This window comes from Delphinus delphis, chromosome 15 (assembly GCF_949987515.2).
Source record: "Delphinus delphis chromosome 15, mDelDel1.2, whole genome shotgun sequence".
Taxonomy (NCBI): Eukaryota; Metazoa; Chordata; class Mammalia; order Artiodactyla; family Delphinidae; genus Delphinus; species Delphinus delphis.
In genome coordinates this window covers 72,340,643-72,365,375 of record NC_082697.1, presented here as the reverse complement: position 1 = coordinate 72,365,375, position 24,733 = coordinate 72,340,643, and the positions used below count along the sequence as shown (strand labels likewise).

The following is a 24,733-nucleotide window of genomic DNA, read 5'->3' as shown; positions in this document are numbered from 1 at the left end:
AGGGTGGCCATAAATCCGGAGCCCCTCACTGGTATCTGGGTTCCCCCGAGAACTGGCTTCCACTGGAGACGGAGAGAGGGGCGTCGTCTCAGCCACCTCCCTGCTTCCAGTCCTCTTTTTCTCCCAGGCTGTGGGAGGCAAAGGGTTAAATCCCATAGAGCTGATGCTCTGACTCCAGGCTAGAGGGGCCCGGGAAGCTGGGGTCACTTCCTGCTCCGTCCCAGTCACCCTGAACTGGTCCCCGGGTCCTCAGCCTGGGATCACCCCTTGAGAAGGACCCCAGAGTCCTCGGCATCTAGCCCGCCCCCCGAGGCAGGGCATTCAAGGGGTTAAGTCCCCTGGGGCTGGATTCTGCCTTCCGGCCTTTCCCAGACCCCAGAGCCGTGAGTTGGGGGCGCCTGGGTTCCCGGGGGGTTGGCCCGGAGGGCCCGGGACGGCCGCCGGGGAACAATGGGGCGCGAGAGGCAGGGGCCGGGCGCGGGACTGAGCCCCCTCCCCCGCCCCCGGGCCGCCCGGGTTAGGGGTGGGGGCCGGGAAGGGGCCGTGAGGGCCGAGGATTCTGGGAAGAGCGCGAGGGTCTGGCTGTGGGGGAGGGGAGGGCGTGAGCATTCTGGGAAGAGGGAATTCGGCCTGGCGGGCCGGGCCGGGGGCCGGGGCGCCGCGGGAGAGCCGGGAATCCTGGGTGCCCCGGGCGGGGGAGGGGAGGATGCCAGGCTCGGGGTTGGGAGCCAGAAGGAGGGTCGTGGGGACCGGCTGGAGCAGAAGTCCAGGGTCCGGGCTGGTGTGGGCGTCGGGGGGCCGGGGCCACGGTGGCTGTATTCCCGCGGCTGCCTCCATGTCAGGGTCACCCTGGGCCGCTCTCCACACCTCTCTGTGAGGCAGCCTCCTCCTCTCCTTCCCTCCCTCCCTCCCTCCGCTGTGGGGCTGGCCTGAGGTCGAGGCCGCTGCAGGCCCAAGCACTTCTTGCCTCCCTCCTTCTCCCCACTTTGATACTCCATGTCGGCCTTGTCATTAACCCCTTCCCTTCTACCCTGGATCGCTGAGTTTGAATTTCTCGAGAGACGATCATGGTACATAAATTCTTACCTGTCCTCAGCAAACAGAGCAGGCCTCTTCAACATAGTCAGGCAGCCCCCAGCTTGGCAGAAGTCCCTGCTTCCACCTTCCCAAAGACACTTACAGATGGGGGTGGGGGATTCTCATAGCCTAAGGAGCTGCGGAGATGAAGAAGTTCATTTACTTCCTAACATCTAAGCCCTCTCTCTCCTACTGCTGTTTGGCAGGCTTCAGCTAGCTCCTGCTTCACTTTGGTCACCACCCTGCTGCCTTCTCACAAGTCCTTGCACTGCCGCCCCCATACACACAGTGGTCATCCCACATGGCCACTCAAAGCCCAGGCCCTCCCCAGGGTCTCTCTGGGGAGTTCTCCTCCTAGCACTTAACTCCTGTGGCCCTGTTCCCTCATCATGGAATCATATGACTGTCTCTGGAGTGACAGCTGCCTGTGTTTTACTCTGAACTCCTGCTCCTCTGCTGCCATCCCCTTTAAAGGCATTGGACCAAACAGGTTTTCTAGGAGCAAGGGGCATCTCATTCATTGATTTTTCGTTCATTCAAAATTTATTGAGCACCTATTACGTGTTAGGGATGGGATACAGCAGTAACGAAAGAGAAGATGGATTAGAGGAAGGGGTACCAGGATGGGAGTGGTAGTGGAAGCCTTCAGCGGGGAGTACTCTGTTTCGAGTTCACAGCTACAGATTGTCAGGATCCAACCCCTCCTTTTACAGCCAGGGAAACCTCTTGATCCCAGGAATTTCTCCATCCCGTTCCCATGGCCAGCAGGCTCTGTCTGAGCTTCTTTCCCCAGCTGCCCACGTTTATGAGTTTCACATGACTTTCAAGGTCACTTCCCTCTCTTAGAGGCTGCGACAAGCCAGACACAGAGCCTTGCATATCTGGTCTTAGCTCTGCCACTTCCCAGCCTGTGACCTTGGAGAAATCTTCCTGGGCATTGATTTCCTAATCTGGAAAATGGACAGCCTGATTCCTGGGTCTCCTCATAGGACTGTAGGGAGGATGGGGTGCGACAATGAGGACAGCACAGTGGGCACTGTGTCAGCTGCCAGGTGGTCTCCACACACTCATCCCGCCTCTCTTTTCCTTTCCAATTCCCTCTCAAGGTAGTTCCTGCAGAAGCCCCCGATGGCTTTAAACTGCCCCCTCTCCCTACCTCTGGCCCGAGCTTCGACCTTCTTTCTGTGCTTGGATAACGGGAAAGTGCCCCAGTCTTTTGGAGGGCCCTGTCCCCTCAGGGAAATCAGGGTGGTTACTTTCTTTTTTTAACTCTTTAAGTGTTCCAGGCAGTCTTGGTTGTCTATGGGGCTCATAAGGAAAGTTTATTGGTCCCAATTAGCAGCCCCATTAAGGAGGAAAATTAGAGTCTTTAATGAACTTCCTCTGATTAGCAAAATAACAGGTTTCCCAGCCTCTGGGCATCAGAGGGGTAGGGTGAGAGCCTGCTTCCCCTGTGGGTGTGAGATAATACCTCTCCAGCCCCCAGTGTGGGTTCAAAGGGTTATGACTGATGAGCTTTTAATTACACTCTTAAATTCACCTACTTGCTTAGTTGTGATCTTAAGATCTGGAGCAGGAATCTGGCCTGCGGGGGTGGGGTGGGGGGAGGGGTGTGGGCGCGGTGAGAACTGATGCCCAGAAAAATGGGGAGGTAGGAGACTGCAGTTCAGATCAGGAGAAATAGGGGCTGGGGGGTGGGCAGGTGGGGGAGTGGGGCTGGGGGAGTAAAGGAAGGCGGGAGGTCAGCTCCCATGGTGTGCTCTCTCCCCTCCCCTCCCCTCCCCAGGGTCCCTGGAGCACTGGGCAGTCCTGAGTTCTGGGATGGAGCCCGAGGCAGCGCTGTGGGGCCCTGATCTGCAGGGTCCTGAGCTGAGCCCCGACGATGCTCATCGAGGTGAGGGACACAAGAAGGGACTGCGGTCCTGACAAGACAGTAGCCCCAGTTCAGGGAGGGGCGCAGACTCTGGGGGAAACCCAGGGGAGGGAAGTGATGCTCGGCCCGTGTTCTGAAAGGAAATGGGGGCTGGAGACTCCCTTTCTCTCTGTAGGTGCCGACAGTGGGAACGAAGAGGAGAGCCCTCAGCAGGAAAGTTCTGGGGAGGAGGTCATCTTGGGAGATCCAGCTCAGAGTCCAGAATTCAAGGACCCACCAGAGATGCCCCTGGAGACACCCTCCCAGGATCCCTCAGTCCCCCAGGACCCCCCGGCCCCGCTGGGTCACTCCAACCCCTCAGACCACCAGACCCCTCTGGACCCCCCAACCCCCGAGGTAGTCCCGACCCCGTCTGACTGGACCAAGGCCTGTGAGGCCAGTTGGCAGTGGGGGACTCTGACCACCTGGAACAGCCCCCCGGTGGTCCCGGCCAACGAGCCCAGCCTGCGGGAGCTGGTGCAAGGCCGCCCTTCCGGGGCCGAGAAGCCCTACATCTGCAACGAGTGCGGCAAGAGCTTCAGCCAGTGGTCCAAGCTGCTGCGGCACCAGCGCATCCACACAGGCGAGCGGCCCAACACCTGCTCCGAGTGCGGCAAGAGCTTCACGCAGAGCTCACACCTGGTGCAGCACCAGCGCACGCACACGGGCGAGAAGCCCTACAAGTGCCCCGACTGCGGCAAGTGCTTCAGCTGGAGCTCCAACCTGGTGCAGCACCAGCGCACGCACACGGGCGAGAAGCCCTACAAGTGCACCGAGTGCGAGAAGGCCTTCACCCAGAGCACCAACCTCATCAAGCACCAGCGCTCTCACACGGGCGAGAAGCCGTACAAGTGCGGCGAGTGCCGGCGGGCTTTCTACCGCAGCTCGGACCTCATCCAGCACCAGGCCACCCACACGGGCGAGAAGCCCTACAAGTGCCCCGAGTGCGGCAAGCGCTTCGGCCAGAACCACAACCTCCTCAAGCACCAGAAGATCCACGCCGGCGAGAAGCCGTACCGCTGCACCGAGTGCGGCAAGAGCTTCATCCAGAGCTCGGAGCTGACCCAGCACCAGCGCACGCACACCGGAGAGAAGCCCTACGAGTGCCTGGAGTGCGGCAAGAGCTTCGGCCACAGCTCCACCCTCATCAAGCACCAGCGGACTCACCTGCGCGAGGACCCGTTCAAGTGCCCGGTGTGCGGCAAGACCTTCACGCTGAGCGCCACGCTGCTGCGGCACCAGCGCACACACACGGGCGAGCGGCCCTACAAGTGCCCCGAGTGCGGCAAAAGCTTCAGCGTCAGCTCCAACCTCATCAATCACCAGCGCATCCACCGCGGCGAGCGGCCCTACATCTGTGCCGACTGCGGCAAGAGCTTCATCATGAGCTCCACCCTTATCCGCCACCAGCGCATCCACACCGGGGAGAAGCCCTACAAGTGCTCCGATTGCGGCAAGAGCTTCATCCGCAGCTCCCACCTCATCCAGCACCGGCGCACGCACACGGGCGAGAAGCCCTACAAGTGCCCCGAGTGCGGCAAGAGCTTCAGCCAGAGCTCGAACCTCATTACGCACGTGCGCACCCACATGGATGAGAACCTCTTCGTGTGCTCCGACTGCGGGAAGGCCTTTTTGGAGGCGCACGAGCTGGAGCAGCATCGAGTGATCCATGAAAGGGGCAAGACCCCCGCCCGAAGAGCTCAGGGAGACAGCCTCCTGGGGCTCGGGGACCCTGCCCTGCTGACCCCACCCCCTGGAGCCAAACCACACAAGTGTCTCGTCTGCGGAAAGGGGTTCAATGACGAGGGCATTTTCATGCAGCATCAGAGGATCCATATTGGAGAAAACCCCTACAAAAATTCAGATGGCCTCCCTGCACACTCCGCCCCCAAGCCGCCTCAGTTTCGACCCCCCAGGCTCCCTTTTGGAGGAAATTCCTATCCAGGTGCGGCGGAGGGCAGAGCTGACCCCCCAGGACAGCCCTTTAAAATGCCTGATGGGCAGGAGAGCTTCAGCCAAAGGCTGGGTCTGCTGTCCTCCAAGTCCTACATCTGTTCCCACTGTGGAGAAAGCTTTTTGGATCGCTCTGTCCTCCTTCAACATCAGCTCACCCACGGCAACGAAAAGCCCTTTCTCTTTCCTGATTATAGGATTGGCCTAGGGGAAGGGGCAGGGCCCAGTCCCTTCCTAAGTGGAAAGCCCTTTAAATGCCCCGAATGCAAAAAAAGCTTTGGCCTCAGCTCCGAGCTGCTGCTGCACCAGAAAGTCCACGCCGGCGGGAAACCCCAGAAGAGTCCGGAGCTGGGGAAGAGCTCTTCGGTCCTCCTGGAGCACCTCAGGAGCCCACTGGGGGCCAGACCCTACAGCTGCTCAGATTGTGGGGCCTCCTTCCTCGATCGCCTAGCCCTCATCCGGCACCAGGAGACCCATACCCAAGAAAAGTCCCCCAAACCTGAGGACCCCCACCCAGAGCCAGCCACCCTGTCCACAGGCCAGGAAAATGAGGAGGAAGCCCCCATCCCCACAGAGAGCAGCAGCCACGGGGAAGGGGGAAGCCCCAAAACCCTTTTGGAAGAAAAGCCCTATTTGTGCCCCGAGTGTGGAGACGGCTTCACAGAAGTCGCAGCCCTCCTCCTCCATAGGAGCTGCCACCCAGGGGTCACCCTGTGAAATGGGTCTGGAGACCAGGGGCCTCTCTTCCCTGAGAGGAACACTGGATCTCCCCAAAAATTATGTGGGGAAAGGAGGAAAACTCTTTCAGATTGTAGCGAGGCACAGGATAAAGAATGGTGGGTAAAAATAGTGCTTTTACATCAGTGATGAGAAACCCTTTAAAATTGTTGGTGGGAACCACTTATAAGGCAGTAGAGAAAAACTGTTGGGTTAGAAACCCTATAAATACGTAGGAAAAAAAAGCCCTTTAAGTCTGTAGCAGAAAAACCCTATAAACCATAGTGGATAAAAGCCCTATTAATTGTAGGAAGAGGTCCCAATATGTCTCTAGACAACTCTATAAAACTGTATTGAAATCCTTGTGAAACTATAGAGTCAGGGAAGTGCAGGGAATATGACAATGGCGTTGACTTGGGAGGAGTGACCCTTAGAAGGTGTAGAAGAACCTCCCATGAACTTGCTCCTCCCATGAACTTGCATTCTCTCCCCTTGGAGTATGGGAGGGAACCTCTCTCCCAGAGCCGTGGACAATTACACTGAGGAAACTGCTCGTCTGGGGAGGAGCGCGGGAATGGGGTGGAACCAGAAAAGGAAGAAAACAGAGGAGAAAAATAAGTGATGAGGAGCCCTCAGATCCACAGAGGAGAAATGACCCAGGAACCAGGAAAAGAAGGTGTAGCTCAGGACACTGGGGGTTCCTTGGGGTACGAGGGCAGCCTTAGATGATTGTGTGTGTGAAAGGAAGAGGCCCATGGAATTCCTGATCAGAAAGAACCCAAAAATGGGGAAGGAAAAAAAAATCCAGCCTTTTTAAAGGCTGAAGTTTGGGGTGCATAAAAGCTTTAAGTATAAGGAGACCACAAAAATTAGGGAGGAAGAGTAGGGGGTTGGTTATAGTGCTTTGAGGAAAGCAGACCAAGGTGGAGAAACTGTTCCGATGGAACCCAACAAACTCCAGGCTGCCCAGTCTTCCCTGTCTCCAGGAGCTTGTTAAACTACAAGTACAAGCAGATCCCAGCTCAGGCCATGAGGGTTCCCCCCACCCCCAAAGCAGGCAGGACTCCCCTCTCCCCAGCCCAGCTGGGGACGTCTACTCTCAGAGGCCTCCAGGGATGGAGGGTCCCTCCTGCCACATTCTCAGGTCTCACTGTCAGGAGGCTTCTCCTGAAATCTAACTGCCACCAGTCCTGCTGCAGTGGCAGCCCATTTCCTCAGATTCTGTCCTCAGTCAGAGAGGGAGAACCGCTGCTAGTCGACCTCCAAAGAATAAAGCCCTTCAGAGACTCAAGGCCTGTGTGTGCTTAAATCCTCCCCAGACTTCTCCAAGTCAAGAGAGCTATGTGTGGGCTCTCTGTGGCAACGAGGGACAGCAAGTTGACAGAATAGAGAGCTTTGATTAGCCAGCAACCTGATTTTAAACCTCACTCTTTCATCTGAGCTGTTAGCAAGGCTGCTAGCAGGACAAGCCAGCCTGCACACTGTGATGGGTGTCCAAACGCCCCACAGACTGGACCGTGGGTCCCTGAAGAGTATGGAGACCTGACCACCTGACCACCTCACCCTGGTACCTGGGGCCCTGTGAGGTTGTTAACAACCCAGCCCGACTGTGGGCTTGCAAAGGGACAGATTCCACCCACTTGGCTCCTTTCCTCCTTAGCCAGAAACCTTCAGAGGGAAATGGAAGGATGAGAAACACACTCCCTGGCCAGGCTTGTCTCCAGTCCTCACACACCACACACAGTGACATACTTTCATTAACCCAGCCAAACCCGCTCACATGACTGGGAGTGTGTGGCAGGGGAAACAGACTGTTTTCTTCTAAAATGGTTGGAGAGAGAAAACTCCTGAAACATCTGTAACAAGAACCCCATCCCCTAACCCTAGAGACCCTTAAAGAAGGAGAGGACTCCGTCCAGTGCTGGGTTCAATGGAAGTGCCCACTGACCCCACGCTGGCCCCTGTAACGCACTGTGGTCCTGAAGTAAGAGGACTGAGATGCCAGGTGAGGAGTCACATCCCTGGAGAGGGTGACCCAGCTTCCTACAAACTTGTGGAAGAGACCTCTGATTCCACTACCTAAAAGTTCAAAAGGTGAAAGTCCTTCACCCTTCGTCTATCCTGTTCCCAAAGGGATGACCCTCAAATTCAAAGATCGAAGTCATAGAACGCTGTAGGAGGAAGAAGTGAGGCCTGCTGGGGAGAAGGAAAAGGCAGGCCTTGGATGACTACGGGGAGACCCTTGTTAACATCTGCATAAAGCCCCGCCCCACCCAAGTGCCAGGTCAGAGAGCACCACCAAGAGGGGAGAAGAAGGCTGCCTGCCTCTACTGACAGCATGGACCAAGGGGGTGTCCCTCTGAGACTGAGGAAGAGGAGACGATTCTCCAAGCAGGTTTTTTTCCCTGTAAGATGGCAGCAGAAAGAAACTTCAGTTGTAGAGACAAACCCCTTGTAAAGCTAGAAGCAGATCCTCTCAGAAACAGGTCTGAGGAATCTGTCTCCAGAAGGGTCCTGGAGAGCCCTTGGGGCTCCAGGGTCAGTCCAGGGGAAGATGGTCAGTGTGGTCAAAGGCCGACTGAAGGCCAACCAAGGACTAGGGTGTAGCATACGTAGTAGGACGCTCGCATGTTGTAGGGTGAGGGCCAGAGGTCTTGGCTCCGGTACTGAATGGATGATGTGGACACGATTAGTTGGGGTCTGGGGTTTCATAGCAAGAAAGGGGGCAGAGTCAGAGAACTTTGGGGTGTCACCTGTTCTCTGTTGCCCACCTCCCCAAACTCTTTTAGCTGGGTACTTTCCTCCCAGAGCAAGCTACATCTTGGGAGGAACTAAACAGGGAACAGGCTGGGGGAGGTGGCAGTGTCGAGTCCCTCTGACCAGCTCAGGCCAAGGCCCAGGGGTCGTGGCACTTTCCCACCAGAACTGGGTCTGGAAGGCAGAGCGTAGCCAAACCCTCTCGTTCAACTCCACGCAAGCCTGACTCTTAAGAAGGGCCCTCGTGGAGGAGTGCGACACAGGGTCACAGCGTCATTGGTGAAAGCAGAGGGGAGAACAGAAACTGATCTGAGCTTAGGCTGAAACTTGAAACTGCTATGGATATGGAGGTCAGAAGGGAGCATGGGCATGAATCCTGAATGGTGGGGCAACTCGAAACCATCACAACCAAGAGGTGGGTTCCATGGCACCCGCCCCTCAGGTGAGCAGTCCCGACTCCTTTGCCCCCGTGAGGGAAGCCCCACTCACCTGACTTGTCCCCCCTGGAGTGAAGAGAGGCCCCACTTTTGAGTGTTGTGTGTCAATAACAGTGTTGTGTCACTGGTGGTCATGTTGAATAGTTGAAGAGAATAAAGGGAATAAGATTTCCCAGGTGGTTTCTGTCTTCTCTTTCAAGCCTAGAGCAAGCTGAGAGAGCCCGTCCTCTCCCAGGGCAGCTTCCATGTGTAACCTCAAAAGCTCAGCCCAGCCCCAGGCCGCCCTTGCAGCCCTCTTCCCAGAGGCCTAAAATCCCCATCCAGAGCTTGCTGGTGGGAGCCTGAGGGTTTATGGAGTTTTAGAATCTGCTCCCTTGGGAGACAGGGGCAGAAATGTGTTGAGAAGGTGGCAGAGCCAAGCAGCACGACATGCCGACTTCTGGGTGGCAGCCTGGTGACTCGCACTCGCTGGCTCGGGTCCAGCTGTGCTGCCCCAGGGAGGCCTCTTGGGCCCCAACACCTGCACCCTCCCCAGATGGCCACAAGGCAAAGTGCCTAAGATTCTAGTTCCAGAAGCCGGCAGCCACCTCCCCTGGTTCGTCTGGGTCCTGGCCCTGGCCCAGCTCTTCCTCTGGACCAGAGCCTCCTAGCCCCCGAGGAGAGGTGGGTGGTGACCTGGCTCGTCATCTCACTCTCAGGATGTAGCCCGTGAGCCCCCAACGTGTGGAGAGGCTGAGGCTAACAGGAGGCAGCCATTTGCCTAAGATGCAAGGGAAACCAGAATGCCCAGGAGCAAGCTCTGCACCCAACCAAGCCTCTCCTCCCCCACCGCTGGGCCTGCCTGGGCCTGGCCTGGGCTCCACACTGTCTGGGCCAGGCAGGGGTTGCTCCGCTGAATCCGCCTTGCAGGCTTGCCTCAGCGCTATCTCCTGAACCTAGACCTGACCATGGCCCCTGAGTGGCTGCTTGAGGTCAATACTTGCTCTAACCTGTTGCCTGCCTCTGCCGCAGTCTGCCGGGGGCCCCTGCCCCAGCCAGGAAGCTGTCTCCCCACCTTCCCTGTGCTTCTCTGACCCAGACTCCCAAGGCTGACTCAATTGTCTCTCCTTCCCCTTTTCCATCTGGAAAGCAAGGGGTGGGGGACGGTGGGGAAGGGGGGAAGAGAGGAGGGAATTGCGTTTCACGTAGAAGCAAGTAAAGAAGGCTATTCTATATTCCCTGGGGACACTGAGGTACCTCAGCACAGGAGGATCCTCAGCAAAGTGAGGGGACTACAGGGGAAGAACAGACACTGGAGCACATTGGTTCATACTTAGCAGAAGGGGCTGTGTATCCAGACGTGGTACCTGCCACAGCAGAGGGTCAGGAAACTGGCAGAGGAAGTGACCTGAAGGTTGAGGGCTGCAGGAACAGGAAATAGTAAGTGTAGGGGCCAGGGGTGTGGTGGGGGATAGAAGGTGCATAACAGTTAGGTGTAGGCTTAGAGCATAGTGGAGTAGAAACTGAGAAAAGGGAGAGAGCAGAGCCTGGAGTGTAGAGCATCCCGTTTGAGTAACTTTGGAATAAGGGCACCATTGGGGGAGAGGGGGTTAAGGAGAGTGATGTGATCTTATCCCCCTCACCCAACCCTGGCCACGAATGATGGTGATTTACCAGGTCTGGAGCTCAGGAAAGAACTGGGTTGGAGGAGTTGGGCCTTAGCAGCCTAGCTGTAGCCATGGTCCTGGATAAACACACCCAGGGAGAGCAGTAGAGTAGAAAGGAGAGGGTCTAGCTTATAGGTAGAGGAGGACCATGAGAAGATAGTAAGTATGAGGAAAAGCAGGAGAGTGCAGCACCACAGGGCCCAAGGGAAGTTTTAAAGAGAGTGGTTAATGTCAAATACTCCCCTGGACCCTGTGGCCACAGACAGCAGCCTTAATTCTGGCTAAAACACGTAACTTTGCCACTGAGGCCAGCATCTGCTTACCCTCCGAGGCCAGCCAAGGTCAAGATTGGTTCAGGAGGAGCTTTGGCCTGCCCATCCCAAGGGGCCCAGGGTATCACACAGCCACTGAGGTTGTAAGGGATCAAACATCCTGAGTGCAAGGGGCTGACCAGCCCCTAAGGCAGATCCTCCCAGCACTGGGCAGGCTCACTGCAAACCAACGTTTACGGTGAGTTTACTGTTCTTCCTGCAGCATCAGTGCTTGCTCTTCCCACAAATTCTGGGATTTTTATCCCACTCCCTTGGTCTGGAGCTTGAGAAAGTGGTTTGGGCATACTTTATTAAGCATGAGGACTCAGAGATTTTAGCCCTACTGGATATGGAGACTAGCCCAGGAGAGATATTTGGGGAGGTGTCGCAGTCACTTGCATTTGTTAAGGAGCTCACGTGGAGGTGACTCCTGGGAAAGAGGGTAGTGCTCACAGAAGATTGGCGGACCCCGGCCCGCTCCAGGGCGCAGCGCTCCCCTCAGAGCCAGACGGCATCTCTATGATGCAATGTGCTGCGTTTTTTCCCACCTTGGCCACCACTGCCGGGAGCCACGGACACCTCCTCGACGGCCCGATGCCATCCCCCGCCACGGCGAGAGCCTCAGCGAGCGCGCCCACTGTCGCCAGCCCTGAGCCGGAAGCACTGTAGCCCCCGTCTCCGGTCCAACCTGGTCCAACCGCTGCGGCCCCGCCGATACCTTGGGCACCATGTGGAGCCCGAAGGCGGACAAAGCCGCGAGCCCCACCAAAGGCGAGACCTCTGATAAAGCCGCAGCTTCGCGCAAGGGCGTGACTGCTGACAAGGCGGCGGCCGCTCCCGTGGCCATGGCTCCAGCTCCGGCACCAAGCCCGGTCAACACCGGCCCGAGCGCGACCCCCAGTGCAGCCTCCGGCCGCGGACTCGACAGCACACTGAACCCACAGGCGCCGCTGGACACACAGTTCCCGAGAACAAGGCCAGTGGCCAGTGCAGGTCGCAATGAAATAAGTGACCCGCTGAGGCGTCCTGCTTGTCCGTCCGAGGGGGAAGGGCGGGTGAAGCCATTGGGGAAAAACGGCCCACAGACTGGGCCCAGGCCCGCCTCTGGCCAGCACAACCGGGGACCCGGCTCTCCCCTCCGAAGATCTTGCCTAGAAGCACCAATACAGAACTACATTTCCCAGGATGCACCTCGGGGTTCCCAGCACCCCTGCCGCCAATGACTGCGCGGGCTGTGGCGAGCCCGCACGGACCGGGCCGGCAGAGATGCGGAGATCCAGGGTGTCAGCCCCTCCCCATGGGAACAGGTGGGGCCGGCTGGCGACAGAGTGCTGACCACGACGCTTTCTCCCTGCAGACGCGCCCCTCCCAAAGGCCCAGTCTAACCAGCTGTTGGGAGTGGGGTCTCATCTGTGCAGGCCCTCCAGGTTCACACGCCAGCCAGGGCAGCGCTGGGAACAAGTGTAACAGCCAAAATCCGGAACCACATTTAGGGCAGGAAGCCTGGCTACCCGGACTATAGGCTGAGGGTTGGACGTTTATTCAAAACAATTAACAGCCTATACAAGACATCTCTAGAGCAGGGACCGAGAGGAGCCTTGCACCTCTCAGCAGCTCCACCTTCCAGGCCCCTGCATACTGCCTTCACAGCCCATAGAGTGTGCTTGGGCAGGCAACACACGAAGCATTGTGGGTATAGGCTCAGTCACAGGGTGTTAGATGCTCTTCTACCTGGAATGATTGGAAGTCGGCCCAGCACACTAGTCTGTCCCTTTTTCCCCCTGGAAGTTCTGCCTCCACTAAAGTTAAGGCCACCAGGATGAAAGCAGGGTCAGGGCTGGGGACCCAGCGGAGCCCTGGGAAGCATCAGGGCTGTAAGTGGGGCCTGGGAGCGAAGTAGAGATTGGGAGGGGTCTGATTAGAATAGAAACTGATGATCTTAGTTCAGCACTCCCAAGATGAGTGCAAGGTGACTGCAGCAACCTTAGAGCTTCCCAGAAGACAGTGCCCCCATCAAGGAGGTGCTCTTAGTATAAGACCAGACCAAAGAGCCCAAGGAACTCCACAGGAGGGGAGGTCTGCCTAGGTCTGGGGAGCAGAGGGTAAAGAAACTCCCTGGGCCCCAGAGCCCAGTCTCAGAGCAAGGAGCTGGGGATCTGACCCATCCCTGGTCCTTACTTGTGGGTGTGTAAGCAGGTAGTGAACTTCCACTTGTGTGGGAAGTCACAGCCTGGGGAATTTCCCCTTTAGGGCTGGGATGGGCCCGTGGAGTCAGTTGGAGAAGGTTTAGGGCCAGGTTCCAAGAAGTTCTGTTGAGTGCTCTGGGCCCCTCAGGCCTCTCACAGCAGACCTTTTGTGCAGGGCAAGTGCCCCCTAGGCTGTAGTTCTGACCTTGGGGAAAAGGTGAAACTGAGCTTGGTTAATCCCACTCCCACTAGCATGCACTGGGGCCCCCAAAACCAACTACATGGGGAGGGGCTGGGCCCACAGGGTCCGGAATGGAGGGTGGGGGCCACTGGGTGTGGGGTGGGGAGGGACTGGAGGCACAGCCCCCAGGGTCCATGGGTGTTCCAAAGTCCCCTGAGTTACGGGTTCAGCTGATGTAGACACGGTGGAAGTCATGGGCACCAAAGGCTGCGTTGCACTTGGGGCACTTCCTCTGGCGGGCCTCATAGCGGCCCCGTACGCACTCGAAGCAGAAAACGTGGAAGCACTTGGTGAGGACTGCATCCTTCTTGCGGGTGTTACAGCAGGGGCAGGTCAACCGCGCCTGGGCAGGGCACAGGCATCAGCTCAGGAACAATCCTGACAGGGCCCGGATCCCAAGCTGATAGCAAGAGGTGGTCCAGACTAAGGCCACCACAGAGCAGACTGCACCTAACTCTCACCATAGCCCTAGGAGGTAGGGATAAGCATCCTCCAGATGAGGAAACTGAGGCTCAAAAGCCCAGGTTTCAAAACTAGAAAGTAGCACAGTCTAGCCTCTAATCTGGGTGGTGATGGCCAGTGGTCACATGTCCCCTCTAAAGGTCAATGACCCACAGGCTCCAACCTGAGCTTCTCTGCCCGGGGGCTTCATCTCTTGCCCCTTTGGCCTTCTCTGGCAAAACCCCAATCCTGGCTTAAGCCGACTGTCTACCTTCTCTCCACCTGCATCTGGTAAGTCACAGCTGGGCATGGCAGTGCCACTAGAAATCTGCTGTTCTCAACCCTCAACTGGGCCCATCCCTGGTGCTGCCCAGAAATCCTGCTGTGGGTCCTGGGATTCATTTCTCTCTAAGGAGGTTTTACAAATCTCCTCTCCTATCTTGAAACTTCCCACCTGCCACCAGGTCTCACTTCCAACTCCAGACAGGAAATTCCCACAACTCAGCATTCCCAACATTCATCCTCTGCCCTGCCTGCCACCTCAGCAACTCCCCACAAGCATCACCTCTTCCCTAGCTCTCAGAACCCTACCCATCAGCATTTGACAGGCTGCAGTCTGTTGTTTCTCCAAAAACCCTTCCCTGCTCCCTCATGGCTGCCTCGAGCTGCCTCTGCCCCTTCAAGGCCAAACTGCTTCAACAGGTTGTCTACTTACTGACTCACTCTCCACCCTTTCCTCACTGCAGTAGGTGAGAGTCCAGGTGATCTGACCTCCACCTCCACCTCTGCCCAAGAACTCCCACCAAGGCTGCCAAATCCAAGAGGCATCTCTCAACACCTGCTTCATTTGCCTTCTTGGCATTTCTGAGCTCACCCCTGCCTCCTTGAAACTCTTCCCCAATCAATTCCCTCTAGATTGCTCTCCTTCCTCCTAAGCTACAGGCTCCTCTTCCTCTGTCCATCATTTAAGTTTCGAGGCTCCTCAGGGGGAGTGACGGCCGATGCCATCCCTCGCCACGGCGGGGGAGGAGTCAGAGCTCCTCAAAGGCCCTACCTGCCCTCACCTCATGACACTGTTCCGTGTCATGCCACAGACCCTCCCTGGGTGACGACAGTTATATGTGGCTTCTACCTTTGCCTCTGCTGACAATCCCCCACAAACTCCTGTCCTCCACACCAGCCCTTTTGCTTTGAGTGCCTTCCCAGACAGCCTCCCAAGAAGTCCCACAGGCACCTCATCCTCAACATCCTTGAGACATCGCTCTCTGCACACTGACTACAGCATACGCCAAGCAGCTCAACCTGGTTTGCAAACCCTTCAGGATCTAACACTGCCCAACCCCCACCAGGCTTGTCACTCACCACAAAACCCATGTTCTGTCCTCCAACTACGACTGTCCAGCTCTGTCCTCCAGCACGCCTCTCTCAACTAAAGGCCTCCACCTCTGCCTTTCCCTTTGGTGGAACCCTTTCATCCCCGTTCATCACGGCCAACCCTGACTCACTCTTCAGTTTTTCTTTGGATGATATTCCTTCCAGGAAGCCTGCTGACCACCAGGGCTGTTAAGGGGCTCCCCTGATTTCCCACAGCCCCTCTGGCCTCTGCCATCACACTGCTCATCACTCAGATGGGAGAATTACTTGGCTGCCTCCTCCAACAGACTGTCAGTTTCAAGAGATCTGAGACCAGGTCTAGTGCCTAGCCCTCTCATACCTAGCCAGGCACTCTGCCTGGCACGTAGTATGTGTACCATACTTGATAGTTATCTGATTCTCCACATCGGGTTCTGCGCAGGTTTTGCCATCCTACCTTATTTCTGGGTTCCCCAGACTACCCACCAGAGCTCTCACCAACCCCCCATCTAAGATTCCTAGGTCACCTAAGATTCCTGGAGCACAACCCAGCCCCAAGGCCCCACCTTGTACTCCTTGATCTCCTCCTGGAGTATTTCATCGGCATCTGCGTAAACCTCCACCTTCCTCTGCTTCTCCAGCTTGCGTCGCAGCCGTGAGATGTCCTCCTGGGGCAGGAGAGGGGCTAGGCTGAGTGCAAGGGTCCTCAATCTGAACCTCCTGCCCCCACCCCGCCCCCACCCCTGCCCACCACACACCTGAGCCCTCTTGAGGTTGAAGCTTTCTTTCTCACGGGCAGCCCGGCTCTCTGCCAGGCAAGGCTGGATCTCTCGCAGCCGTGTCTGCACGTGCTCCAGCTGTACCTTCAGGTCCTCGGCCAGCTGAGCTGCTTCCACAGCCTGAGGTGGGTGGAGCGGGGAGGAGGGGCACCGTTTGCCTGAGCCTGGGGAGTCAGGCATGTGGAGCCATGGCCCACAGATGCTTGTGTCAACCATCCAGTGATACCTGCTCTTGGGGTAAGTCCAGTATCTTCACTGGAACTGGTTCTGTCTCCTGACCTCTGAACCCTCACCTCCTCCTAGTCTACCTCATTCCCAACACCTTCAGTTCCTCACCTGCATAACGCTCTCTCCTGTCTTTGAGGCTTCACCGGGCTCCTCTTTCTGCTCCCCTCAACACACATTTTTTTCCTGCAACCCCCTGAGGCCTCAGCTCAAATGTCACCTCCTGAGACACACTGTCCTATTTTTCTTTCATCCGCCTCTATTTCCTTCATAAGACATACCGTGAGTTCCCTGGTGGCCTAGTAGTTAGGATTCCAGGCTTTCACTGCCGTGGCCCACAAGCTGTGCAGCGTGCCACCCCCCCCCACACACAAAAAACATGCTATGATCTGTAATGATGTTATTTTGTCTGTGGGATTATCGGCTTGCTATCTGCCCCTCAAAACTGGAAGTTCCCACTTCCAGCAGGGCGGTCTTGTTCCCGTGATCTCCCCAGCACTCAGTGCAGGTCCTGGGATATAACAAGGGTATGACTAATACTGCTTAAATGAATGAGCCAAATGGAGAAGAAACGAAGTCCAGGAGGGGAAAAAAGATGAAAGTCAATGTTAATCTTAAGCCTTTACCATAAGCTAGAGGAGTGATATCACCAAGAGGGCGCCACAGATCATTCCTAACTCTGTTACCCTCAGAAGAACAACTACCACAAGCTAAACATTTCTTAGGTTTAATACAACTACATGACAGAGACCACCATGCACATTTCACAGCTAACCAATGCAGTGTCAGGACGTGGGCTGAGGAGCCAAGGAGACCCCGGGCCCAAATTCCAGTTCCACTCTTTCTTGAGCAAGTCAGCTACCTCCCTGAGCCTCAATCTTCTCACTTATGAAAGGTAACAACAAAAACTGTTGTAGGATTATTTTCAGACTGAAATGTGACCAAGCATGCAAAGTCCTCCAGCACACAGTTTGGAACACAGTAAGTGTCTGAGACATGAGCTGGGCTGTGAGATGAAGCAGAGCCAGACTTCGGCCCAGGTCATCTGCTTCAAGTTCTCTAGGCAGAGTCACAAAGTGAGGCTGTGAGCCAGCATCCCAGGTTGCTGTCCCCTCGCATAGGTCTGGCCTCACCTTCCTCTTGTTGAGCTCCAGGGCCTGGCTGCGCAGTGTCAGCTCCTTCTCCACACCCCCGAGGCTGCCCTGCAAGGCCCGCTCTTTTTCCTCCAGCTTCTGCACGGTCAGCAGCTGGGCATCCACCTGAGGACAGGGGTGGGGACTCAGTGCTGGGGAGCCCCTGCCTCTCCAGCTCCACTCTAACAAGCCCAGGGCAGCCATACCTGAGACTTGAGGCCAAGAACCTGCTCGCCCAGCTCATCCTTCTCCTCCCGCAGTAGCTTATGAATCTGGTTGGCCTTGATCCGCTCTGACATCAGCTTAAAGTTGGCATCGTCCTTTTCCCGCAACTGCTGTAGCAGCCGCCCATTCTGCTCCTGCATGTCCTCAAAAGCCTGGCCTGTCACATCCATCTCTGAGAGCAGAGCCTCCTCCTCCTGCAGCAAGTGGGCAAGGACAAGATGGAATGTAGTAGATGGACAAGACGACAGTGGGGAAACCACAGGAAAACATGGCTGAGCAAAGAACCACAGAATGGACCCAGGCCATGTGCTAGAATAGGAGGTTTAGGAAATTCCAATATTCAGAAGCAAGGGGACCAGAACGGGGTCGCACCTGCTTGGTGGCACCCAACTTGCGTTGCAGGTGTTCTATCTGCTCCTCTGCCTGACGAATGCGCCGCAGGGCATCCTCATCCGCGATCTTCTTGCTCTCCCTCCGATCCCTCTCCTCTAATTCCCGGATACGGCTCCGTAGCTCATCGACCTATAACCACCAGAAGGAGGGAGCTCTCTTGTCACTGCTTCCTGCTGACCTAGGGCTCTGCTCTGGTTACAACCCCCTGGGGCAGCCTCTCTGCACACCTCATAGGCCCTACCTGCCCTCACCTCAGCCTTGGCCTTGCGTTCCGCTGCCATGAGCTGCACCTTATCCCGCTGCTCCTTGGGTGCAGACTTATACATGTCCAGCAGCAGTTTCATCTCCTTCTGACTTTCCTGGGCCTTCCTGGGGGAGGCATAGGAGGAAGGCTTGGTGAGTAGGGTTGGAGGCCACTTGGCAGGGGTGGGAAGGAGAAAGGAACAGGGCCTCACTTGAGCTCTGCTCGGAGACCTTTGAGGAGCTCTGACTCCTTCCTCTTGGCCTCCTCCACCTTGACCTTCTCCCGATCAGTCCTTGAGAGAGCTGAGGCTACAGATGGGGGTCCCAGCCCAGGCCCTTCCCGCTCCCGAAGCTCCCGAAGCTCCCGCTTGGGTTTAGCCTCAGGTTCTCGGGCCCGGGAGGAGGGGCCCTGGGCCCCGGGGGTCAGGGCCTGGGCCTCTTCCTCAGAAGGGACCAGGTCTTCCTTCTTCACCAAGGAGGTAGTAATGGCAGCGCCAGGCATTGAAGCCATCTCCTTTCTGGCATCAGGGGCACCAACAGGGCCTGGCCCACCCTCTTCTTTCCCCGGGGCTGGGGCACTCAGGCCAGAGTCCTCCGGGTGGCCCAGGGTGGGGATGGAGTGGGTAGAGCCACTGGCCTGGGCCCGGAGCTGCAAAGCACAGAGAGAACAGGGCTGAGGTGAGACGTGCTCACTGGGGTCTAGCCGCAGCTTTCCCCAGGCAGCCCCTCCTCACCTTGGCAATCTCAGCCTGCACTTCCCGCAGCTTCCGCTTGTATCGCTGAGCGTCCCCCTTTAGCTGGTGGTTGTGGTTTTGGAGGCTGCTGATCAGGTGGCGCATCTCCCGGTTGATGGGCCCTGGAAGAGTACAGGAAACCAAGGCTGGGTTGAAGGCTGGGTTGGTCCCTGGGTTAGGGGCCCAACCCCTCAGTGGGGGAAGGGGCAGGGCCAGAGCCATCACTCTCATTACAAAGGAGATAACAACTGAAGCCTTATGTAGAGTGTGTGATCTCATCAAACAAATGAAGAGAATTCACCTAAACATAACTTGACACTGCCTATGTGTGTTATTTCTGCTAATGCAGACTTCTAAAATATTTCCAAATTTCCTTTCAAAGGAACACATGACTAACTGTAAATTCATAAAAGTAAGTTAGTCCACTTCTTTTAGCTTTTTAAACAAATACCATCTTCTTAATTACATTTCCCCGGCATTTCTCATAATACTTCCTATCTTCCCTCCCTGCTTTATTTTTCTTGGTATATTTGTCACAACCTAATATACACGTTCAATTTTTTCCTCCTTTGTTGTCTGTCTTCCCTCACTATAACACTGCTCCACAACAGGGATCCGTCGTGTTTTGTTCACTGGTATCATCCCAAAGCCTAGAACTGAGCCTGGGTCATAGAAAGTGTTCAATAAATCTGTGAAAAATGAATTAGTATCTCAGAGAGGCACCATAAGGCCAGAGAAGTATGGATGAGGGTGACAGCTCCCGTTCTGCCTCAGTCTGCTCCATGAGCCACCTCATCTGGCTGTAAGCCTCACTGCGCCTTTGAGTCAGGTGGTGTGGTCCCCATTTTCCACAGAGAGATGAGGCTCTGGGAGAAGAAAGGACTTAACCTCTTACATCTGGATAAGCATCTGGCCACACCAGGGCCCAGCAATCCCAGATAAGGCCCCACCTCAACCCTGTCCTCACCACATACCCGCCTGCTCGTTGGCCGCCAGGTTCTGTTCAAACTCGATGCGCAGCATCTCGTACTCCTTGCGTACCTGGGCCAGCGTATCCTCCAGCTGGATAACCTCTGTGCGCAGCTTCTTCTGAAGCCCCAGCTCATCACTCTGTGGGTTGAGGCATTAAGGACCCACCCAACCCCTTAGTTCCTGGCAAGCCCCCCCTACCTCAGGCCTCAGCAGCTCAGGAGGAGTTTACTCCCAAGGGACCTCTGGCAGGCACACAGGGCCTCTGACACCCTTGACCCAGGAACAATCTGACCCTAAGGGTCTGGTCTTTACCCCTGTCCCCTGCCCCTGTTCCAAGGGCATACCTCCATGTGCTCAATGTGCCTCAGGTGGGAATTCTTGGTGGCCAGCAGCAGCCCACGGGCCTCGTCCAGCTGGGTCTTCACTTGCAGAGACTCATTGTAGAGCAGTGAGAACTGCGCCTGCAGCATTCGGTACTCCCCTGTCTCCCGTACCACCTCCTCAGGAAGACTCCGCAGGGCTACCTAGGGGCAGGGATGTCCAAAGGCAATCAGCAAGAGGTTTCAGAGCTCAGCTCCTACCGTGCAGGCTCAGGCCCTCCCAGCCCCAAACACAGCTCACCTTGAGGCGCTCATTGGTCCGCACAGCCCCCTGAAGTTCTGCCTGCAGCTTCTCCAGCTCTGCCATGCGGCTATTGGCCAATTCCTGGTTTTCCTCCAACTCCGCGTTCAGCATCTCAAACTGAGGAGTGGGAAGGGCAGTGGGAGGCAGGGCCAGGCCAGGACGCATGCTTCCCTCATAGCCCCACCATATGCCCTACCCAAGCTCCCATCTGCAGAGCAGTGATGTACTCTGAAGGCCCAGTGACAAGCCGGACCCAGGCACTTTCCTAAGGGCTCTCAGGCAAGTAGGAGAAAACTCAGTACTGCCTGGTCAGTGCTGGGAAGCAAGGCTTGTAACTGACAGGGGGTCAGGGAAGCCTTCCTGGAAGACCTGAAGAGCAAGCTGAGCAAGGGGAGACAGGGCGCAGTGACCCTGTAGCACCAAAAAAGTGTGCAACGACCAAGAATTGAGAGAGCAAAAGCAGGACAAGGAATGAGACAGCGGCAGCAAGGCCCTTTCTCAGCTACACAACTGAGAATGCCAATTGACTCCAACATACCCCAACATCTCTTTTCTAAGTGGTACTTTTTTTTTTTTTTTTTTTTTTTGCAGTACGCGGGCCTCTCACTGTTGTGGTCTCTCCCGCTGTGGAGCACAGGCTCCGGACGCGCAGGCTCAGCGGCCGTGGCTCACGGGCCCAGCTGCTCCACGGCATGTGGGATCCTCCCGGACCGGGGCACGAACCCGTGTCCCCTGCATCGGCAGGCGGACTCTCAACCACTGCGCCACCAGGGAAGCCCCTAAGTGGTACTTTTAACCAGCTGATGTACATACGACCTTACCTAATTCTTGTCAGTTACCCAAACTAGAACTTAAGCTTCATGAAAGGTTTAATTCCTGTCTGTTTCGTTCTCCAAAATGCCTGCTTCCTACACAGTACCTAGCACTTAGTGTTCAGCAATTATTTACTGAATACACATATGAAAGAATGAAATAAAGAGCACTGTGAGTAACGGGGAAAGACCTCCGAGACCACAGCTGGACGTCTGTCCTTAATCCTGAGGGGATGTTCAAGGGTAGGGTAGAGAAAAGGTGGTGGGAGGGACGAGGAAGAATGCTGCTGCTCACCTTCTGCATGCTGAGTGTGATCTGGCCCCCCTGAAAGCCTGAGGAGCTCCCAGATACATAGTAGCCAGAGTTGAGCTGTGGAGAGAAGACAGAGGAGACAGGGTGTGGAGGAGAGAAGCGAGGGCCCCAAGTACCCTGCTCTGGCTCCATCTGACCCAATGTCTGACCCCACCTGCTCCAAGGCCTCCGCTAGGTGCTTATTGAGCTTTTGCTCACGCTTCCGCAACTTCTCAATGTCCCACTGCAGGTCTTCTACTGTCGTCTCCATCTCCAGCACTTTGGTCTCTGCAGATGTCACTTTATCCTGGAGCTCAGAGTACTGGGGACAAGGAAGGGGACAGGTACTTAGATAAGAGACCCGGCTCCCTGAGATCCTTGGGTGCCCATCTAATCCAAACCCTGCCCTGGTTCTAATCCCACCCTAAAAGCCCAACTCCCACCTCCAACGAGATGCGGTGGTGCTTCTCCTGTAGCTGGGTGGCCAAGTCCTGCAGTCGCCGGTTCTCACGGCCCAGCTCCCGGGTGCGTGCCCGAGCTGCCTCACTGGGGGGCTCACTGTCCCCTGTGAAGGGAGGGCTCGGGTAAGAGCCAAGTCCAAGGCAATGGGTCAAAGTACTAACTCATCCTGGAGTCTGCTAGGTCATTGCCCAGTGTGATCCACCAGCTGTCTTGCCATTTTCTCATGACAAAGCCAGGAGTCTTTGTCCCCACTGCACAAAGGAGGAAACCAGCTCAGAGAGGAGAGCCATCTGCTCAGAACGCCCAGGCTGGACTGACAGAACTAAGGCTGAGAGAAGTCAGTCTGCCTGCAAAGCCTGGGCACTTGCTGCTATGCCTCGTGGGTCAGCAACTGCCACCAAGATTTGTGCACAATGCTCCCAAGAGGTCTCCAGCCACAAGGGGGAGGCTCCCCCGGCATCAACAACTCCTCCCACCTGTCTCTCTAGAGCTCAACTCCAGGAATCAAAGCGAGAGCCACCATCAACAGCCTAAGCCTGCACCTGAAAACATGGCTGATTTATTCCTTGGGGGAACTGTGGCTGCCTCTGGGCCAGGAGCACTGAGGAGGGGATACCATAAAGATGCAAATGGAGTTGGACACCTCTGGGGTGGGGGCACAAAGAACTAACCTCGGCTGTATACTCGCTGACAGAGCTCCTCCACCTGGCGCTGTAGGCGGTCAGAGGCCTCCACGACACGGGACACAGCTGCCTTGGAGAATTCCATGCGGCCCTGCAGCTGCAGCTCCACCTCCTCACTACTGCTTGCACCCAGGGCCACCACAAAAGCCAAGGCTGGCTCACTGAGAGGTGGCCGCAGCTGCATTGGCAGGGGCTCTGGGAGGGACGGACAGACCCTCATGAGGATAATGGTAACAGTTACCACCACTCTTTACCAAGTTCCAGATCGCCTCCTTCAACTCTCTATGGCTCACTGAGTCAACATAACCAACCCCTGTAATACTGTTGTTATCCCCATCTTAAAAGTGAAATAACTGCAGTTCAGTGAGGTAATTTCCTCAAAGCCAGAGAGCTACCAAATCACTTCCTCAGGGAAGGCCTTCTCTGCCTTCCTAAGCTAAACTAGTGTGCATACACACTAATTCCCATTCAGGGACCCCTACACTTTTTTTTATGGTTTATAACCACTTCCTCCCTAATGGCTGGGGCAGTAAGTATTTCTTTTTTATTTTCTTTGTCTCCTCCAAAGCTACAACTATGTCAACTACACAGTCAGCATTTAATACTTTTTTGAACTAAGAATGTCAAAACATGAATTGGACTCTTAACCATGTCACTCAGATTCCAAAACCTGTGTTCTTACCCACTGCCCTTTGCTGCCCAGATATGAAATCAATTTGTGTGTGTGTGTGTGCGCGCGCGCAAGCAGGGAATTCAGCAGCCTAATGTCAAAGTTCCCTCCTCTCCAGGACCTTCCCCAGAACTTAATTAAGCTTCCCAGATCCCAGGGCTCTGGCCCTACCCCTCAGCTCCGATGTCCCTGGCTCTGTGAGAGGGGTCTCATCACGTGTTGGCCCCTCCTGGGTCCCAGGCGCCTCTGTCCCTGAAGACAGCTCCCCCTGGCTCTCATGGTGTCGGAGAAGGGCTTCCACAGTTTCATCCAGCTGAAGGGAGAAAGCACCAAAAATGTTATGAATCCCTCAGGTGCTTCCCAGCATGATACTCCTTTCCTAGCAGAGGAGTCTGAGGATTGGCAGCTGGATCAAGGCCAGGTCTTGGAAAGTAGAAGGGCATCCACCTGGGCCCAGTAGCGATTGACAATGAGGAGTGTGGCGTCATCTGTGGCCTGCCGCTTCTCCAACTTCTCAATTCGTTCTCGGAGTTCATCTTCACAAGCCTGTCTCTGTTCCAACCGCTCTGCCAGTTTCTTATTCTTGAACTGCAAAACCTTCAAGTCCATCTCCTCCTACCAAGGAAACAAAGGGGCCGAGAAGATGGTCAAGCAGGGACCAAGAACCCAATCATAGAAAGAGACAAAGAAAAGCAAAATGGAATGGATGGGAGAGGGGAGTAACCCCAGACTAACTGCTAACAGGATTTAAAGAGGCTCAGACACCCACAGAGAAAGCGTCTCGGTTGTGAGGAGGGTCACGTTCTGCTTCTGCCTCTTCCTAACTCTGAAGTCTTTGACAAGTCACACGCCCTCTGGAAACCTGTTTTCCTATCTGTAAAGGGAAGGCAGACGTCGTGTCCTCGGTTTCTTTCAACAGAGTGTTCTGAAAAGTGGATCTTGCTAAACCTGGGGAACTGGGAGTAAGGTTCTGGACGACGTGGACGGAGAACAGAGATGGGAGTTCTGGTAAGTTGTGAGGCCTGAAACAAGAGCCCACGAACCGTGGAAGAGATGCCCCCAAGACGGATGGGCTCTATAAGCGTGGTTGTGGTCTTCTCCTCGCGACTCAGCTTCTTCTCTGGGGGCCCCGAGCCCCCATCGCCGGCGGCGCGTTTGTTGCCGGGCCCAGACATGGCCGCGGCGGGGAGGAGCGGCGCAGGCTCTCCCGAGGCACGTCAGGCAGGCGGAGGCGACGCTTCCGTCACCTGCAGAACACAGAGAGCAGAGATGTGGAAGCGGCCGGAGCTCCTGCGGCCCCGAGCCTCCTCCGCACCCACCTGCTGGACCCCGCCCCGCCGGCCCCGGGCCCCTCACCGGCAGCAGAATCACCCCACCGCCGCCATCTTGGACTCCCCTGGACGTCACTGGCCTCCCCAGCACAGAGCGCAGGCGCCACAGGCAGTACCGGATGTG

At 56.1% G+C, this 24,733-nt stretch overlaps 2 protein-coding genes across 4 annotated transcripts; one reads left to right on the top strand and one right to left on the bottom strand.

Annotated features, from left to right (window-relative positions):
- Nucleotides 1-185: 185 nt before the first annotated feature.
- Nucleotides 186-9,021, top strand: ZNF629 (zinc finger protein 629). Of its 2 annotated transcripts, XM_060032091.1 has the most exons (3): nt 186-383; nt 2,864-2,971; nt 3,126-9,021. In XM_060032091.1, exons 2-3 carry the CDS (start codon nt 2,899-2,901, stop codon nt 5,657-5,659), a joined length of 2,607 nt encoding a protein of 868 aa, XP_059888074.1. In that variant the 5' UTR covers nt 186-383; nt 2,864-2,898; the 3' UTR covers nt 5,660-9,021. The 2 variants fall into 2 exon arrangements, with proteins under 2 accessions (XP_059888074.1, XP_069397516.1); XM_069541415.1 differs by lacking the exon at nt 2,864-2,971 and having other exon boundaries at nt 376-383.
- Nucleotides 9,022-12,258: 3,237 nt separating this feature from the next.
- Nucleotides 12,259-24,680, bottom strand: RNF40 (ring finger protein 40). Of its 2 annotated transcripts, XM_060032089.1 has the most exons (20): nt 24,635-24,680; nt 24,322-24,525; nt 23,726-23,893; nt 23,450-23,591; nt 22,597-22,803; nt 21,907-22,028; nt 21,639-21,785; nt 21,467-21,541; nt 20,357-20,476; nt 20,080-20,259; nt 19,738-19,873; nt 18,764-18,885; nt 18,242-18,678; nt 18,038-18,155; nt 17,766-17,915; nt 17,375-17,587; nt 17,169-17,294; nt 15,790-15,930; nt 15,598-15,699; nt 12,259-13,580 (listed from the first exon to the last, which is right to left on the bottom strand). In XM_060032089.1, the coding sequence occupies exons 2-20, from the start codon at nt 24,451-24,453 to the stop codon at nt 13,404-13,406; spliced, it is 3,015 nt and encodes a 1,004-aa protein (XP_059888072.1). In that variant the 5' UTR covers nt 24,454-24,525; nt 24,635-24,680; the 3' UTR covers nt 12,259-13,403. The 2 variants fall into 2 exon arrangements, with proteins under 2 accessions (XP_059888072.1, XP_059888073.1); XM_060032090.1 differs by lacking the exons at nt 24,322-24,525; nt 24,635-24,680 and adding an exon at nt 24,048-24,266.
- Between the last annotated feature and the right edge of the window lie 53 nt (nt 24,681-24,733).